Raw genomic sequence first — 19,440 nt, 5'->3', positions numbered from 1 at the left:
CGGACAAAACAGAGATGCTTGTCCTTGTTCCCAAGAAACAAAGAGATCTTCTGTTGAATCTGACAATTAATCTGGATGGTTGTACAGTCGTCTCAAATAAAACTGTGAAGGACCTCGGCGTTACTCTGGACCCTGATCTCTCTTTTGAAGAACATATCAAGACTGCTTCAAGGACAGCTTTTTTCCATCTACGTAACATTGCAAAAATCAGAAACTTTCTGTCCAAAAATGACGCAGAAAAATTAATCCATGCTTTTGTTACTTCTAGGCTGGACTACTGCAATGCTCTACTTTCCGGCTACCCGGATAAAGCACTAAACAAACTTCAGTTAGTGCTAAATATGGCTGCTAGAATCCTGACTAGAACCAAAAAATTTGATCATATTACTCCAGTGCTAGCCTCCCTACACTGGCTTCCTGTTAAGGCAAGGGCTGATTTCAAGGTTTTACTGCTAACCTACAAAGCATTACATGGGCTTGCTCCTACCTATCTTTCCGATTTGGTCCTGCCGTACATACCTACACGTACGCTACGGTCACAAGACGCAGGCCTCCTAATTGTCCCTAGAATTTCTAAGCAAACGGCTGGAGGTAGGGCTTTCTCCTATAGAGCTCCATTTTTATGGAATGGTCTGCCTACCCATGTGAGAGACGCAGACTCAGTCTCAACCTTTAAGTCTTTACTGAAGACTTATCTCTTCAGTAGGTCCTATGATTAAGTGTAGTCTGGCCCAGGAGTGTGAAGGTGAACGGAAAGGCTGGAGCAACGAACCGCCCTTGCTGTCTCTGCCTTGCCGGTTCCCCTCTTCCCACTGGGATTCTCTGCCTCTAACCCTTTTACAGGGGCTGAGTCACTGACTTACTGGTGTTCTTCCATGCCGTCCATGGGAGGGGTGCGTCACTTGAGTAGGTTGAGCCACTGACGTGGTCTTCCTGTCTGGGTTGGCGCCCCCCCCTTGGGTTGTGCCGTGGCGGAGATCTTTGTGGGCTATACTCGGCCTTGTCTTCGGACGGTAAGTTGGTGGTTGTAGATATCCCTCTAGTGGTGTGGGGGCTGTGCTTTGGCAAAGTGGGTGGGGTTATATCCTGCCTGTTTGGCCCTGTCTGGGGGTATCATCGGAAGGGGCCACAGTGTCTTCTGATCCCTCCTGTCCCAGCCTCCAGTATTTATGCTGCAGTAGTTTATGTGTCGGGGGGCTAGGGTCAGTCTGTTACATCTGGAGTATTCTCTTGTCTTATCCGGTGTCCTGTGTGAATGTAAATATGCTCTCTCTAATTCTCTATTTCTCTCTTTCTTTCTTTCTCTCGGAGGACCTGAGCCCTAGGACCATGCCTCAGGACTACCTGGCATGATGACTCCTTGCTGTCCCCAGTCCACCTGGCCATGCTGCTGCTCCAGTTTCAACTGTTCTGCCTGCGGCTACGGAACCCTGACCTGTTCACCGGACGTGCTTGTTGCACCCTCGACAACTACTATGATTATTATTATTTGACCATGCTGGTCATTTACGAACATTTTAACATCTTGACCATGTTCTGTTATAATATCCACCCGGCACAGCCAGAAGAGGACTGGCCACCCCTCATAGCCTGGTTCCTCTCTAGGTTTCTTCCTAGGTTTTTGGCCTTTCTCAGGAGTTTTTCCTAGGGAGTTTTTCCCAGCCACCGTGCTTCTTTCACATGCATTGCTTGCTGTTTGGGGTTTTAGGCTGGGTTTCTGTACAGCACTTTGAGATTTCAGCTGATGTACGAAGGGCTATATAAATAAATTTGATTTGATTTGATTTGATTTGATAAGAAGCAGTAGGTCTGTTCTATGTGCGTTATTTCTATGCTTCCCGTTCTTAAGTTTTGTTTTTGCGTCTTTTACTTTCGGTTTTGTACACCAGCTTCAAACAACTGAAAATACAATATTTTTGGTTATGCAAAATATATTTTACAGCAGTTTAAATGGTACAATGATTCCATGATTCTTTACAGAATGACTGCTAGTTTTGTCACAAACTGAAATTAGGCAAACTATTCGAATTTTAGCAACCAGAAAATGTTGGAGCATTTTCTGCATATTGCACCTTTAAGGGCAAGGTGTGCTGTTCTGTTTTGAGCCAGCTGCAGCTTTGCTAGGTCTTTCTATGCTGCACTTGACCATATTACTGGACAGTAATCAAGATGGTACAAGACCAGAGCTTCAACAACTAGTACATTTGATTTGTGTCAAAAATGCAGAACATCTTTTTATAACAGACATACCCCTCCACATCTTCACAACAACTTTGTCAGTATGACTTGACCATGATAATTGACCATCCAATATTATACCTAGGAGTTTAGCTTCCTCAACTTGCTCAATGGTCACACACCGTTTATACACAACTCCAGCTGAGGTTTAGGTTTTTATTGAATGTTAAGAACCAAATAAAATGTTTTTCGTTTTAGATGTAGGTCATTATTAATCACCCATTGTGATACTGACTGTAACAACAGCAACAAAAATCTGACATGTAGAGTGTGGAATCATCCGCATACATAGTCATTCTAGCTTCGTGTAAGACCAGTGGCAAATCATTTGTAAAAATAGAGAAGAGTAATGGGTCAAGGCAACTGTCCTGAGGGACACCGCATGGTACATCTCTGATGTTAGAGAAGCTTCCATTGAAGAACACTCTGTGGGTTCTATTGGATAAATAACTCTCCAACCATGTGATGGCAGGTGATGTGAGTTTCTTCAATAACAATTTATGACCAATAACATCAAAGGCTGCACTGAAATCTAATACAGCTACAACTATCATCTTATTATCCATTTATTTTGACCAATCATCTGTCATCAGAGTCAGTGCTGTACATGTTGAGTGCCTTTCTTTATATGCATGCTGAAAGTCAGTACTTAACTTGTTCTCAGAAAAATGCCATTGTATTTGGTCAAACAATTCTCTCCATCAGTTTACTAAAAACAGACAGAACACTGATTGGGCGGCTGTTAGAGCCAGCAAAGGGTGCTTTATTACTTTAAGTCAGTGAAATGACTTTAGCTTCCTTCAAATCAAATCACCTGTAGGGACACACTCCTTTAGGATTTAGTTAAAGATATAGGAAATAGGGGTAGCAATACACTATTACAATTCTGAAGAGTTTCTCATCACGATTGTCTATACATGGTAGTTTATCATTTTTGATGAATAACAGTAGTTATTCCACCTCTCCCACACAAACTTAACGGTAATTCAAAACAGCAATCGTTCAATTCTTAGATCTTTTATACAAAAATATTATGGTTCACTGTTAAATGTTGTAATTTCACTTATTTCAGTTTTTCCACTTTACTAGTGAAAAAGTAATTCAAATGATTGGAAATATCGAAATGTTGACGATGGAGGTGAATAGTTTTTTTTCATGACATCATACTCCATAGCCCTCTTCTCATTGTATCTGTTCGGTTGAGGCTTGTCATGGTACAAGGGGGAGGGGTGGTGGAGTTCTTCTTTTGTCTTTCTCGGCTTGATTAAAACAAACTTTATTTAATTTCAAAAAGTGTTTTTAAATTTAATTGAGGGGGAGGGGTTGGGAAGAGGGAATGAACCCGGTTTAGGGTAAGGGGTTTGGGTTGGGGGTAAATAACTTGATAAAAAATAGAAAGTGGGGGGATGGAAAAACGAAGGTTACGTATGTAACCACGGTTATGTGAGCTATATGGATCACTCCAATATATTGGTATCACTCTGCAGCAGAGGGATACATCTGAGGTGAGGATTTATAGATTTACTCCCGTGTACCTGTGTCACGGCTGGGGTCCGCCTCTATATATAGACCCCGTGGCCGCGACACGTTCTCGACATAATTTTTGAGGCGCCTCTAGCACCGTAGAGGATTGCAGTGATCCATATAGCTCACGTAACCGTGGTTACATACGTAACCTTCGTTATGTTTCACTATATTGGATCACTCCAATATATTGGTATACACGTACCAGATTAGTGGGTGCTAGAGGGACCTGGCCAGCCAGCAGCGAAGTCCCAGCGTGAGACCGAGATGCAGGGATGTCAATGTGGAAGGGGGTCCCGGCCCAGTCCCTGGAAGGGGAGGCGACGCCCAGGACCGCTGAACCAACTGCAGAGGGAGGTGCCACATTTACCCGATAGTACCTAGCAAAGGTGCAAGAGGAAGCCCAGCTGGCCGCAGCACAGATCTCACAGATGGTCTCTACTCCTCTCAGTAGAGACCAGGACGTAGCCACACACCTCGTGTTGAACGTGCCACCACAGATCCCAGCACTGGAATGCCAGCCAGGTGGTATGCTGTCGTAATCGTGTCCACGATCCAGTGAGAGCCTCTGCTTTGATAGCCCAGCTCCCAGGACTCTCACCATAGTAGACAAAGAGCTGGTCTGTTGTTTTCACTGACCGTGTCCGCTCCACATAGGCAGCCAGTGCCCTCACAGGGCACAGCATGCCAGAGGGAGGCCCAGACTCCCCCGCCACTGCCAGGGGATTGTAAGCAGGATAGACTTTGTTAGGGGTTAAAAAGAGGTATGCCCATTTCCATTTAAAATGTCTTAAAAACAGCCTTAAGCATAGGAAAGTAAAAATGGTTTAAAAGGGTCACCTCCAGTGCAGTGCACCACACACTATAACATATACAAATAACAGGTGCATTAAAATGTTAGGTGATCTTAAAGTTATTTGGGGGTTATAACCATGTGCTATATAGATTAATTGATGAGACTACCTAACTCACTTAACTGGAACAACCATTTCAGTAAGGGGTGCAACAAGTCCATCTACTAACATATTGGATTAGTTTAGAAAAATGTATATTATGTATCTTTGTGTAGCAAAAGATTAATCAACCAATCAATGTACATGCAAAATACAGCTATTAAAACAAACAATTCTCTGTAGCTCCGTTGGTAGAGCATGGTGTTTGCAACGCCAGGGTTGTGGGTTCGATTCCCACGGGGGGACAGCACAGAAAAATGTAAAACATATGAAATGTATGCATTTGCTACTGTAAGTCGCTCTGGATAAGAGTGTCTGCTAAATGACTAAAATGTAAAGTCAACATGCAATAGAGCATGCTGGGAAATATGATAATGATGGGCATGGTTTTGTGTGTTTTAGCCTACACAGAGTAAAAATGACACAGTCACAATCAACTCTGGTTATTAACACCAGAACTGGGGTTATTTTACACAACTAAGTGTTAAGTTAATTTAATCAACACTAGAAATGTTACACTGAAAAATCAACACTAGGTAAAACTGGCCAATTTGCTGTGTACCTAACAATATACTGCTGGTTCACTCATACTCCCTTCTATTCTCCTACTCTCTGCTCAATCAAATCACAGAAAATACTAATTTCAAAGACAGAAATCATGACAACTATGTCAGTACTGTATATGTGAAATGATTAAGGGAATACCAGGTGCATGCACAAATATTCCCATATACTGTAGATATAGTTTAAAACATTCTCACACCTATATTTTTAAATGTATCAGATTTCTCAAACTCCTGATGTTGAAGTAAAAAAAAATACTGCTCAAGCACTATTTAAAAGAAAGACCGACTACAATAAAAAACCTTATTCAGATTGAGAAGGGTTCTGAATCCCTTCTTGCCTTCCAAATCAGAATCACCTTTATTCGCTACACATTTGCATGTACAGGCATTTGACATGGTGAAATCGTGCTACCACAATAAGTATACAGACAACTGGTAAACTGGATATATAGTAGTGATGAGACATTCAGCTCTTTTTACTGACACTGATCAAGGAGAGGGCACATTTAGCTCATTGCTGAGCGTTTTTTGTTATTGTTGTACATTTTAACCCCTTTCTCCCCAATTTCATGATGTCCAATTGGTAGTTAGTCTTGTGCCATCGCTGCAACTCCCTGTCACGTCCTGACCAGTAAGGGGTTACTTGTTATTGTAGTTTGGTCAGGGCGTGGCAGGGGTGTTTGTTTTGTGTGTTTTGGGGTTTTTGATTTCTGTTCAATATTTTCTATTTCTATGTTTATTCTAGTTTTCTATTTCTATGTTGTGTTTTTCAATGACCACAAATTAGAGGCAGCTGGTTGTCGTTGTCTCTAATTGGAGGCCATATTAATTGTGTTTGTTTTTCACTTGTGTTTGTGGGTGGTTGTTTCCGGTATAGTCTGTGCACCTTACTGGACTGTTTTTGTCGTTTGTTTTGTTTAAGTGTTTTATGTTTAATAAAATAAAGAAGATGATCAATATACCCGCTGCATTTTGGTCCACTCCTTACGACGCCTGTGACACTCCCGTACGGATTCGGGAGAGGCGAAGGTCGAGAGCCACGCGTCCTCCAAAGCACAACCCAGCCAAGCCGCACTGCTTGCTTAACCCAGAAGCCAGACGCACCAATATGTTGGAAGAAACACCATACAACTGGCGACCCAAGTCAGCGTGCATGCACCGGGCCCACCACAAGGAGTCTCTAGAGCACGATGGGGCAAGGACATCCCAGCCCAGCCAAACCCTCCCCTAACCCGGACGACGCTGGGCCAATTGTGCGCCACCTCATGTGTCTCCCGGTCGTGGCCGGCTGTTACACAGCCTGGGATCAAACCAGGGTCTGTAGTGACACCTCTAGCACTGCAGTGCCTTAGACTGCTGCGCCACTCGAGATGCGCCAGGGTTTCCCTTCCCACGGCTCGAGAGAGAGAGAGAGAGAGAGAGAGAGAGAGAGAGAGAGAGAGAGAGAGAGAGAGAGAGAGAGAGAGAGATAATACAGCGCCAATGAGGGCCCTCATGCTAAACGGGCGGCCATTCAAATTAGTGTCTAATTGCAGCATCTGTTAACCCATTGAAGAGGTGTCAGTGCTGTGTCATGGGCCTGTTAATTGGTACAAACAGGTAGCAGATGCAGCCTCTGTGACTGAGCATCTTCCAATTATCAAGCCAGCCTCAATGAGCTGTGATTAGGCAGCCATGCTGATGAGGGAGAGAGGGGAGGAGAGAAAGTAGAGAGGGGAGGAGAGAAAGGAGAGGGATAAAGAAAAGTGGAAGGGAGGAGAGAGTGGAGAGAGAGAGAAAGGGGAGGGGGAGAGAAGAGAAAGACACAGGGAAAAGGGGGAAATATTTAAGTCAACAGAATACATATAGGGCTCGGGGGTTGACTTGGTGGTATGCACTTCAAAATCAAATGTTGTTTCCTGGTGTTGATGTTGGAGCACCACCCTGAGGTGAGATCAGAAAATGTAGGACTATATCTATTGCTATTTTATCCAAAACCCCAGGGCCGTAATTCAGCATAGTTGCTGATCTAGGATCAGTTTTGCCTAATTATAATGAATAAGATTACATGGACAGGGGGGATCTGATCATAGCACTCTCCGTACTGTCCAGTCCCTGGTGTGTGTACTTTATCTTAATTATAAACATACAGTTGAAGTCGGAAGTACATACACCTCCGTTTCCATTCCTGCCATCCTAGTAAAAATTCTCTGTCGTAGGTCAGTTAGGATCACCACTTTATTTTAAGAATGTGAAATGTCAGAATAATAGTAGAGAGAATGCTTTATTTCAGATTTTATTTCTTTCATCACATTCCCAGTCAGAAGTTTACATACACTCAATTAGTATTTGGTAGCATTGCCTTGAAATTGTTTAACTTGGGTCAAACGTTTCGGGCCTTCCACAAGCTTCCCACAATAAGTTGGGTAAATTTTGGCCCATTCCTCCTGACAGAGCTGGTGTAACTGAGTCAGGTTTGTAGGCCTCCTTGCTCGGACACGCTTTTTCAGTTCTGCCCACAAATTTTCTATGGGATTGAGGTCAGGGCTTTGTGATGGCCACTCCAATACCTTGACTTTGTTGTCCTTAAGCCATTTTGCCACAACTTTGGAAGTATGCTTGGGGTCATTGTCAATTTGGAAGTCCCATTTGCAACCAAGCTTTAACTTCCTGACTGATGTCTTGAGATGTTGCTTCAATATATCCACATAATTTTCCTGCCTCGTGATACTATCTATTTTGTAAAGTGCACCAGTCCCTCCTGCAGCAAAGCACCCCCACAACATGATGCTGCCACCCCCGTGCTTCACGGTTGGGATGGTGTTCTTCAGCTTGCAAGAATCCCCCTTTTTCCTCCAAACATAACAATGGTCATTATGGCCAAACAATTCTATTTTTGTTTCATCAGACCAGAGGACATTTCTCCAAAAAGTACGATCTTTGTCCCCAAACCGCAGTCTTGCTTTTTTATGGTGGTTTTGGAGCAGTGGCTTCTTCCTTGCTGAGCGGCCTTTCAGGTTATATTGATATAGGACTCGTTTGACTGTGGATATAGATACTTTTGTACCGGTTTCCTCCAGCATCTTCAGAAGGTCTTTTGCTGTTGTTCTGGGATTGATTTGCACTTTTCGCACCAAAGTACGTTCATCTCTAGGAGACAGGTCTCCTTCCTGAGCGGTATGACGGCTGCATGGTCCCATGCTGTTTAAACTTGCGTACTATTGTTTGTACAGATGAACGTGGTACCTTCAGGCATTTGAGAATTGCTCCCAAGGACGAACCAGACTTGTGGAGGTCTACACATTTATTTCTGAGGTCATGGCTGATTTCGTTTGATTTTCCCATGATGTCAAGCAAAGAGGCACTGAGTTTGAAGGTAGGCCTTGAAATACATCCCCAGGTACGTCTCCAATTGACTCAAATTATGTCAATTAGCCTATCAGAAGCATCTAAGGCCATGACATCATTTTCTGGAATTTTCCAAGCTGTTTAAAGGCACAGTCAACTTAGTGTATGTAAACTTCTGACCCACTGGAATTGTGATACTGTGTATTATAAGTTAAATAATCTGTCTGTAAACAATTTTTGGAAAAATTACTAGTTAGAGGCTGGCTACAGCTATATGTTCACTTTAAGTTTTTCCACGGAAACACATTCAGGACTTTTACCCTTCAGTAGGTGAAAAGAAAACACTTCCAAAACAATAGTCTGAGAGGGAGGTATCACAAACCTAAGCTTAGTCACTCACAGTCCACATCTTGGCACATGAGCACATACGGAAGCAGTCATGTCTTTGTGTCCCATACAGAAACAGCTCCAGGAAATGAATTCACAGAAAACAGCCACTCCCTTATTAATCACAGATATAAACAGTTGCTAGCATTTTTTGTGTATCATATGTACAGTACCAGTCAAAAGTTTGAACACAAATACTCATTCAAGGGTTTTTCTTTATTTTTACTATTTTCTACATTGTACAATAATAGTGAAGACATCAAAACTATGAAATAACACACATAGAATCATGTAGTAACCAAAAAAGTGTTAAACAAATCTAAATATATTTTAGATTCTTCAATGTAGCCACCCTTTGCCAATAAGTCAACAGGCACCAAAAATCATCCCTGAAAGCAGTGTACGTGTCATTTATTCAGAAGCCACATTTCAGACAGGTGAATTTGATTAGCAAAAGAGGCCATCATCATTGGTATCGCCATCAATTTTTCTGCAAGGAAATTCAAAGTGGATAAAACATGTTAAAAGGTAATAATGCTTTACTGGATCCACATAATTTGTATTGCCCCTTGCCCTCTATATTTATGTATGTTTTATGTCCTGTATGGAGTTACGCAAAACAGATGTATGTGAAAAGAGACAATAAAATTCTATATTTTCTTATCTTACAATAAATCAACTGTTAGGTACTGTTAGTACCTACCTGCATTTGTTCATATATCCAGGGGAGGAAGTGGGAGACATTGCCGTAGATTCCTGGCTTGTTCTTCAGAGCACAACCTATACCCCAGCTAGTGTCCCCTACCAGCCACCATAATGAACCCTCCTTGGCCACCATTGGTCCTCCACTATCCCCCTGCAAGACACAAAAGTTACCCCCCAAGTTAGCATTACGTCATGGGATCATAACTTTATACCTTCCAGAGTATGTTAATTTCTTCATTATACCACCATCCGCTCTATCATAACACAATAAGAAAACAGCAAATCAAAAGATGATATCAAATAAGAAAGAATACATGTAACATCAAGTAGGAAGTAAAAAAACTTCCCATGAATATCTATTACAAAATATTTTAAGAGTGAATCTGACCTGACATGAGTCCACTCCTCCTGCCAGTGTCCCAGCACAGATCATAGAGGCGGTGACACGTCCATTGTACACCAACTGTGCGTTACATGTGTGTCTGCTGTACATGGTGATCTGGGCCTGACGCAGGTAATCTGACACCAACCCTGGAGTCATCGCAATGATTGTCAAGCAGAAAGATTTAATACAACAAATAGATTTTATTCTGATGACCTGTGTTTAATAATGACAGTCATTGGTCCTGTAATAAAAGTTGCCTTACCACCACTCCTAATGGACCCCCATCCAGAGATCCAGGCTTCTCGCTGGGGAGTCAGATTCACTCCGAAGTTGGGCAGACACACTGGTCTCACCTTATCTACAACACAAAACATTTAAGACTGGCTTGGAGTGTTGTACTCCAATATGACTTCCGAAACAGTGACACATAAAAAAAATATATAATATTAACCGTGTTAGGGCTCCTTCACAAAATTGAAAAGGTTGAATGCAACTTTACTAAGCATTTGTGACAATTCACATCATAGTGTCGTTTTTCCAAACCCCCAATGTAATTTGCCATTGGAACATATGTTTCAAATGTTTGAAATTGACCAGTGACTTACCTGACATAGTGAGTATTGTGTTGAGTTTCATAAGAGCGATGTCATTATCCTTAGTCTGCTTGTCGTACTTTTCGTGAGAGATGATGCGTCCCACTGAATTGCCGGTGGCACTAGCCATCTGTATCTGGGTTAAATAGCCAGCATACACTGTCCACTGCCTGGGCTGTGATAGCCTACCATGCAAAATGACAGAGGGGTTGATCCATATGATTTCAATCATTTTCTGACTGCACCCCTTTTAATTTGAACGAAACCTTTACCAATGGTAGAAATGGTCAGAAAGTAACTTTTTGGACCTGAACGTCAAATTTTTCAGGAAATAGAAGTGCTCAAAGTTGACCCATTTTGCATACCCCACCCTACCATGAGACATCCATGTGTTCATCAGTGAAAAAAATGTATTGGGTATGATAACATTTGAAAGCTTACAAATAGGGTTGTCAAACTATTTAATGATTTGAATTATTATTATTATTATTTATTTTTTACCTTTTAACCTTACTAGGGTAGGGGGCAGTATTTTCACCTCCAGATGAAAAGCGTGCCCAAAGTAAACTGCCTGCTACTCAGGCCCAGAAGCTAGGATAGACATGCATGTAAAACTGTTAAAATAATGTCTGTGAGTATAACAGAACTGAAATGGCAGGCGAAAACCTGTGGAAAATCAATCCAGGAAGTGGCTGTTTTTCCAATGAAAGCCTATCCACCATTTAAAGGGATAGGACCCAGATTCCGTTCCCTATAGCTTCCACTAGTTGTGAACAGTCTTTAGACATTGTTTCAGGCTTTTATTCTGAAAAATGAGGGAGAATGACAACTTTGAGTGAGTGGATAGTGGGATGTCCCCAGAGCTCTTTACTGCGTGCGACCGAGAGCACGCCTTTCTTGTTTTTCTTTTATATTGACGGCGCTATTGTCCAGTTGAAATATTATAAATTATTTAGGCTAAAACAACCTGAGGATTGATTATAAACATCGTTTGACATGTTTCTACAAACTTTACGGATACTATTTGGAATTTTCGTCTGCCTCTTGTGACCGCATTTGAGTCATTGGATTACTGACCAAAACGCGCCAACAAAATGGAGGTTTTTGGATATAAAGAGGAACTTTATTGAACAAAACAAACATTTATTGTGTAACTGGGAGTCTTGTGAGTGCAACCATACAAAGATCATCAAAGGTAAGTGATTAACCTCTCTTGGGTAGGGGGCAGTATTTTCACGGCCGGATGAAAAACATACCCAAATTAAACGGCCTACTACTCAGGCCCAGGAACTAGAATATGCATATATTAGTAGATTTCGATAGGAACTGTTTGAATGATGTCTGTGAGTATAACAGAACTCATACGGCAGGCAAAAACCTGAGAAAAATCTAACCAGGAAGTGGGAAATCTGGAGCTTGTAGTCTTTTCAAGTCATTGCCTATCCAACACACAGTGACTTAGGGTTCATTTTGCACTTCCTAAGGCTTCCACTAGATGTCAACAGTCTTTAGAACCTAGTTTCAGGCTTTTGCAGTGAACAAAGAGCGAACAAGAAGGCCGGGGAGTTGGTGACTCAGGGAAGGACATGAGTTCATTGGCACGCACTCACGTGATGAGGTACAGTAGCTGTGTTCCAAAACATGTTTCAAGAAATTGGAATCGTCCGGTTGGAATATTATTGAAGTTCTAAGTTAAAAAGGCCCTAAAGATTGATGCTATACAACGTTTGACATGTTTCAACGAACGCAAATATAACTTTTTTTAAACTTTTTGTCGTGAAATTGTGGGCGCGCTTCCTACATTTGGAGTAGCTTACTGAACGCGCAAACAACAAGGAGGTATTTGGACATAAATTATGGACTTTATCGAACAAAACAACATTTATTGTGGACCTGGGATCCCTGGAAGTGCCTTCTGATGAAGATCATCAAAGGTAAGGGAATATTTCGAATGCTATTTATGATTTTAGATGACTCCAAAATGGCGGGTATCTGTATTGCCTAGTGTATGTTTCTGAGGGCCGTACTCAGATTATTGCAAAGTATGCTTTCCCCGTGAGGCTTTTTTGAAATCTGTCACAGCGGTTGCATTAAGGAGATGGTTATCTAAAATTCTTTGAATAACAGTTGAATATTTTATCAACGTTTATGATGAGTATTTTTGTAAATTGTTGTGTTGATTCACCGGCAGTATTGGAGGCAAAGTATTTTCTGAACATCACGCGCCAATGTAAAATGCTGTTTTTAAATATAAATATGAACTTTATCGAACAAAACATACATGTATTGTCTAACATTGAGTCCTAGGAGTGTCATCTGATGAAGATCGTCAAAGGTTAGTGCTTAATTTTAGCTGAATTTCTTGTATTTGTGACCCCTCTCCTGCTTGGAAAATGGCTGTGTGGTTTTTCTTGTGTTGTACCTGTCCTAACATAATCTAATTTTATGCTTTCGCCGTAAAGCCTTTTTGAAATCGGACAATGTGGTTACATTAAGGAGAAGTGAACCTTTAAAATGATTTAAATAGTCGTATATTTGAGAACTTTGAATTATGACATTTTGTTGATTTGAATTTGAATTTGGCGCTCTGATTTTTCACTGGCTGTTGAATAGTGTGAACCTAGCGTCCCACCTGCCCAAGAGAGGTTAATTATATTGCTATTTCTGACTTTCGTGACTAATCTACTTGGCTGGTAACTAACTGTATGTAATGTTTTGTGTGCTGAGCGCTGTCCTCAAATAATCGCATGGTTTGCTTTCGCCCTAAAGCCTTTTTGAAGTCTGACACGGCGGCTGTATTAACAAGTTAAGCTTTATTTTTATGTATTACACTTGTGATTTCATGAAAGTTAAATATTTATAGTAATTTAATTTGAATTTGGCGCTCTGCAATTTCACCGGATGTTGGCCAGATGGGACGCTACCGTCCCACACCCCCTAGAGAGGTTTTAATATTATCTAAAAACTCGTAAACTCCCACCCTGTATTCAAGAGTATGCTATGTCTCAACCGATGATGGGCACAACACGAACAACTCAGTTTATGTAAAATAGGGTCTAAGCTACAGCATTTGTGAAAATGTGTATTTAACTTAGACGTATTTAAATAATTGACGTTAAAGGCTAGACATTTATATTTGACTTTTTTCAAGAAATCAGAATAGTTGGACAACCCTGTTTGTAAGTTAAATTCTATATATTTTTTCTTCACATTTTCAAACAATACATTTATATTGTCAAACGGGGCTATACATTTGGGTGAGTTTTTTTCCACTCGCCTGAATAGCCTCGTTTCACTGCCAAAAATAAAATGAAACCATCTGGTGTTCAGCGAAATAACAACACAATGTCAAATATAGGTAGCCTTGTCAAATAATTAACATCCAATCACATTAACCGTTACTCTCTGGTGGGAAACCTTCACTCTTGCTCAGACATTTAGAAACGAAACATGACAATTTAAAAAATAAGCCACAGGAGTTTTTTGAGTGAGAATAAAGACGACTTCCAAGTAGTAAGACGTGTAAAAGCAACAGATACCATTTAATAAGAAGGGGCTAGACGGTCTTATTTTGTGAGCTACCGAGTGGCTAGGACAGGCAAGCCCCATACTATTGTGGAGGACTTAATTATTCCTGCTGCCTTGGATATGGCTGGGAGAATGCTGGAGAAAAAGGCCCAAAAAAGTATTCAGACAATGCCTTTATCAAACAACACTGTTTCAGGACGCATCAGTGATATGGCAGGAGATGTTTTGAAAAAATTCCTGCGTCGCATACAAGCCAGTAAATTATATGCATTACAGCTGGATGAGTCAACAGACGTGGCAGGCCTGGCACAGCTCCTGGTATATGTGCGTTACGTTTATGGGGGGTCAATTAAGGAAGACATCCTCTTCTGCAAACCACTGGAAACCAGGACAACATGAAGATATTTTTGAAGTACTGGACGGCTTTGTGACAACAAATGGACTTTGGTGGTCAAGATGTGTTGGTATCTGTACAGATGGCGCAAAAGCCATGACAGGGAGACATAGTGGAGTGCTAACGCGCCTGCAAGCAGTTGCTCCCGACGCCACTTGGATACACTGCAGCATCCACCGAGAGGCTCTTGCTGCCAAGGGAATGCCTGACAGCTTGAAAGACATTTTGGACACTACAGTGAAAATGGTTAACTTTGTTAAAGCAAGGTCCTGAACTCTCGTGTATTTTCTGCATTATGTAATGATATGGGCAGCGACCATGTAACGCTTTTACAACATCCAGAAGTGGACTGGTTATCAAGTGGCAAAGCAACTGAGTGAGCTGGGTGCGCAATTACGCAGGTACTTTCCTGAAACGGACGACACAAACAACTGGATTCTTTATCCCTATATTGCCTCCCGTCCACTTACTGATATCTGAACGAGAGCCTCATCGAAATTGCAACAAGCGGTTCTGTGAAAATTGAATTTAATCAGAAGTCACTGCCAGGTTAGGGCTGCGCTCAGAGTTTTTTACTTTAGCAAATCACGCTGTTAAGATATTGATGCCCTTTGCAACCACGTACCTATGTGAGAGTGGATTCTCAGCCCTCACTAGCATGAAAACTAAATACAAGCACAGACTGTGTGTGGAAAATGATTTAAGAGTGAGACTCTCTCTCCAATACAACCTAACATTGCAGAGTTTTGTGCATCCTTTCAAGCACACCCTTCTCATTAATCTGTGGTAAGTTATTCACAATTTTTGATGAGCAAATAAGGTTTTATGTAAGATGGCTAAATAAAGAGCAAAACTATTGATTATTAGTATTTGTGCCTTGGTCCTATAAGAGCTCTTTGTCACTTCCCACGAGCCGGGTTGTGACAAACACACTCATTCTTATGTTAAATAAATGTATCGTATAGTGTGTGTGTGTGGCAGGCTTACAATGCTGGCAAAAAACAACATTTGAGAGTACGCTGACCCTGGTGCTAGAGAGGATACACAGCTGGAGGTTGAATGTTTGAAGGGGTACAGGACTATTAAAACGTTTGGGAACCACTGTTTTAGGCAATACGGTCCAAAAAATAGCTTTCTGACCACTTCTACCATAGGCAAACATGCATGGATAGTTTTGTTTAAATGAAATGTGTTCAGTCCGAAAATAATTGAATTCATATAGAAGGACCCAGAGGAAACAGACAATAGTAAGTCCTGAGGCGATCTCTCTGCTGGTTTCATTGTTGTAGTGCTCCCACCACAAAATCATGCTGTAGTTTAATTTACAAGGATTTTTTAAAATAGTTTTTATTTTGTATGTTTTTTCATAAAAATGTTGAGGAGTATAATATTCCTCTTCCTCCCTTGAGGAATCTCCTCTGAGAGGAACAAATGATTGAGTCTAGTCTCGTCCACCACCCGGCTCTCTGTCTTTAGTAGTAAGTATTAAATTAGCTTTGGTACGAGGTCAGATTGAGTCACACTCACGTTTCTACACAGTGGGCTGCTGTGATGATCCACTCAGGGCTGATGATGGAGCCTCCACACTGGTGCTGGTAGTTGGAGTGCAGACTGACTTGCCAGGGCCAAGCCCCGCTCACCGCTTTGTCGCCTCCTACAATACGGCTCCTAGATGGCGCGAAACTCACACCACAGTCTGGAAGCCAGACAACAACACACAGAGAAACATTACAGAATCTAACCCAATTTTCTAATTTCCAAGATTAACTGTAAAGTAATCTGGGCACCCAGAACCAAATCTCAGCTAGTCTTTCAGGCTGTCACAAGCTATTGTAGGGCAAAGAGGGGTAGCCAGTCTGGTTCAAACTGAACAAAACAGGGATCACTTCTCTGGTGGATAAGAGGGTTTTAACCCTAAAAGCGACAACATATTTATAATCCTAAATCGACAACGGCAGTCATTTTTTAAATTAGTAAAGATTGCAAAGAGACTGTCTGTCAAGCAGTAACACAAAAAATTGTTATGTTTTGAAGTTATTTTGATCAATTTTATCCATAGCAATTTATCATGAAAATGTTTCTGTTATTCTTTCAAGGTGTTGTGTTTCTGTGATACTTAGAGGTTGAGAAGTTGGCGATTTAAGCTATGACAAACCTTTAGGACCTAAGATGGCCACCGATATGGGTGACATGGGCTATATGGGCGCCGGTGCCATCACACATTTTGCTCGAACTTTGGAATACTTTAGGCTATCAACTCAGTTCCAATTGCTTTTTTTTGTTATTGTTGCTGCAATCCTATAAGTTTGTTGTCACATCAAAATGAGGGGCATTGCACAAAACCAATCAGCGTTTAGATCGTCTCTAACCAATTAGAGTATCAAAGCCAATGATGGCTCTGGCCCCAGCTCTGGTCCAACCCATCTGTATCTGGGACCAATCAGAATGGTCAGAATTTGTTTGCATTCAATAAGATGTCAGGGAGGAAAGCAAACCCAGTGTCATCGTGAAGAAGAAACGCTAGTGGGCGTGTTCGGCCGGAGCGATGTGGATGGGTAGACAGGCTACAAGTCTGTGCAAAATTTTGTGCTTTTATCACAAAATGCATGATTGAGTCAACATTTTCAGTTTAGCCTCCCCACTAGAATTCAAAAGAGTATTTTTCTTTTCTACATATTGACACAGAAATCGAACATGTTTTATTTTGTCTTTAACTAGTTGTTTGACAGAGTCCTACAATTTCAGAATGATCAAAAAGAGGGTTTCGAGGGGGTCAACATTTCCACCAGGTGGCACTTTTAGGCTTAGTGTTTTTAATTCAGTTTTGTTGTCTACTTAAGAGAAACCATATCATCTTCATGTTTCCATAGCCAACCCAAAGTACCTGGTCAAGATATAGACCAGAGTAGTAAACCAGCTACATGTAACAATGATAATCTAAATGTCAAGGTTGTCAATCTCCTGTCAATAATGAGGATGCGACCCACCCAAATCATTTGGGTTCCTGGATCCTTTCACAGCATTATAAGGCTGTATTGAGACAACGACTTATCAATGACCCAAGCCCAGCTCATTTAATCCCTACCATTGTGTCGCTGAGTTGTCATAATGTTTCAGCAAATGTACATTTTTCCGGGGGCGTTGGAAGACACAATGTAAGTAACTTATTTCTGTTCCTCACTGCCCTGGATGCCTCTGCTGATCCTACAGCTATTGTATGCAGTAATCATATGCCTATGTACCAGAGTTTAACTGTTAGCACTGAGGTGGTGTGCCCAAGCAGGAATCTCCACTGTGTGGAGTTCACCCTGCACTAACATACTGTAAATAACCCAAGCATGTCTACCTCTGCTATGCTTCCAGTAAAGCAAGAAAAACATTAAAGCGTCCCAGAAAAGTGTTAAAAATAGCCCACATTAACAGCTTAAAAACAAGGTTCATGAAATCAATAATTTGCTAGTAACAGATGACATTCATATTCTGACAATTTCTAAAACTCAGATAATACATTTGATGATGCAGTGATAGCAATACATGATTAGAAGATCTACAGAAAATACAGAAATGCCAAAAGTGGAGGTGTGGCTGTTTTATATTCAGAACCACATTCCTGTAAGGCTTAGAGAAGATCTCATGTTAAATACTGTTGAAGTAATATGGCTACAGGTTCATCTGCCTCACCTAAAGCCCATTCTTATGGGAAGCTGCCAAGTGCTAACAGTCAGTATCTGGATGACGTGTGAAATGCATGTGATATCAATTGAGCGGTATATTTTCTGGGTGATTTAAATATTGACTGGCTTTCATCAGACTGCCCACTCAAGAGAAAGCTTCAAACTGTAACTTGCGCCTGCAACCTGGTTCAGGTTATCAATCAACCTACCGGTGTAGTTACAAACAGCACAGGAATGTTGTGGCTGTTGGACTTACTGAGCCAGAGATCACAGCGGGTCAAAGTAGGCCAACACAGGCTCTCCTCGGGGATGTGTTTTGTCCCCACTCCTCTACATCTTGTACACTAATAGTTGTACTAGTTCCCATCCTGACAGACACCTCGTTAAGGTTGCGGATGAAATTGCCTTGATCAGCCTGTTGCATGGTGATGAGGAACACCATGGCCCGGTCCTAAATTACTTTGTAAAGTGGTGTGACGAATCACACTTGGTCCTCAATACCAACAAGACCAAAGAGATGTGCATAGACTTCAGGAAGTGTACAGCACCTACCTCTGCAACATCTATCAGTGGTCAGAACATAGAGATTGTAGAGGAAAACAAATATCTGGGTATCCTCTTGGACAATACGTTTCAGTGGAGTAACTGTACACACCTGATCTACAAAAAGAGTCAACAGAAACTGTACTTTCTCATAATGCTGGGCTGATAAAAATATTTTGATTGTACTGTACGGACTCTGATTTACAAATCTTTCATTGAGAGTGTTTTAACTTTTTGTATTTGTTGGTTTGGCAATGCCACCATCAGCCAGAGAAATATGCTGAGAAGGATTATCACCACAGCAAGCAAGGTACTTGGAGTCAAACAGACAGGCCTGGATGAGATCTTTAAGGTCAGGGCCCTCCACAAGGCTCCAAAAATAATTTTAGACCCAAGCCACCCCCTGTACCCAGACTTTGAACTACTCCCCTCTGGGCGCAGGTGTAGGGCACCCCTCAGCAGGAAAAACAGAACTAGACAATAATTTGTGCAAGGTGAGATATCACTCTAAATAGCTCAAGCTAATGTTCCTACCGACCCAGTAAGGCCAGCAGGCTTGTCTCTTTTTATTGGTATGTAACTTGTGAAAGTTGTATTGTCAATTTGTTTTGTATTTAAACGCC

The 19,440-nt window shown here is 41.4% G+C and overlaps 1 protein-coding gene across 3 annotated transcripts in view; it reads right to left on the bottom strand.

Moving 5' to 3' along the window:
* Positions 1-9,271: 9,271 nt before the first annotated feature.
* LOC115148918 (transmembrane protease serine 2) overlaps positions 9,272-19,440 on the bottom strand; it is a 38,945-nt gene continuing 28,776 nt past the window's right edge. For all 3 annotated transcript variants that reach the window (XM_029691229.1, XM_029691231.1, XM_029691230.1), the window contains exons 10-15: positions 16,128-16,296; positions 10,691-10,863; positions 10,348-10,443; positions 10,089-10,231; positions 9,699-9,851; positions 9,272-9,485 (exon numbers count right to left, since the gene is read on the bottom strand). In XM_029691229.1, coding sequence (XP_029547089.1) covers positions 9,477-9,485; positions 9,699-9,851; positions 10,089-10,231; positions 10,348-10,443; positions 10,691-10,863; positions 16,128-16,296 — 743 coding nt within the window. In that variant the 3' untranslated portion in view covers positions 9,272-9,476. The remainder of the gene's footprint in view (positions 9,486-9,698; positions 9,852-10,088; positions 10,232-10,347; positions 10,444-10,690; positions 10,864-16,127; positions 16,297-19,440) is intronic.

This window comes from Salmo trutta, chromosome 15, assembly GCF_901001165.1.
Source record: "Salmo trutta chromosome 15, fSalTru1.1, whole genome shotgun sequence".
Lineage (NCBI taxonomy): Eukaryota > Metazoa > Chordata > Actinopteri > Salmoniformes > Salmonidae > Salmo > Salmo trutta.
This window is presented reverse-complemented; position numbering and strand designations above follow the sequence as displayed.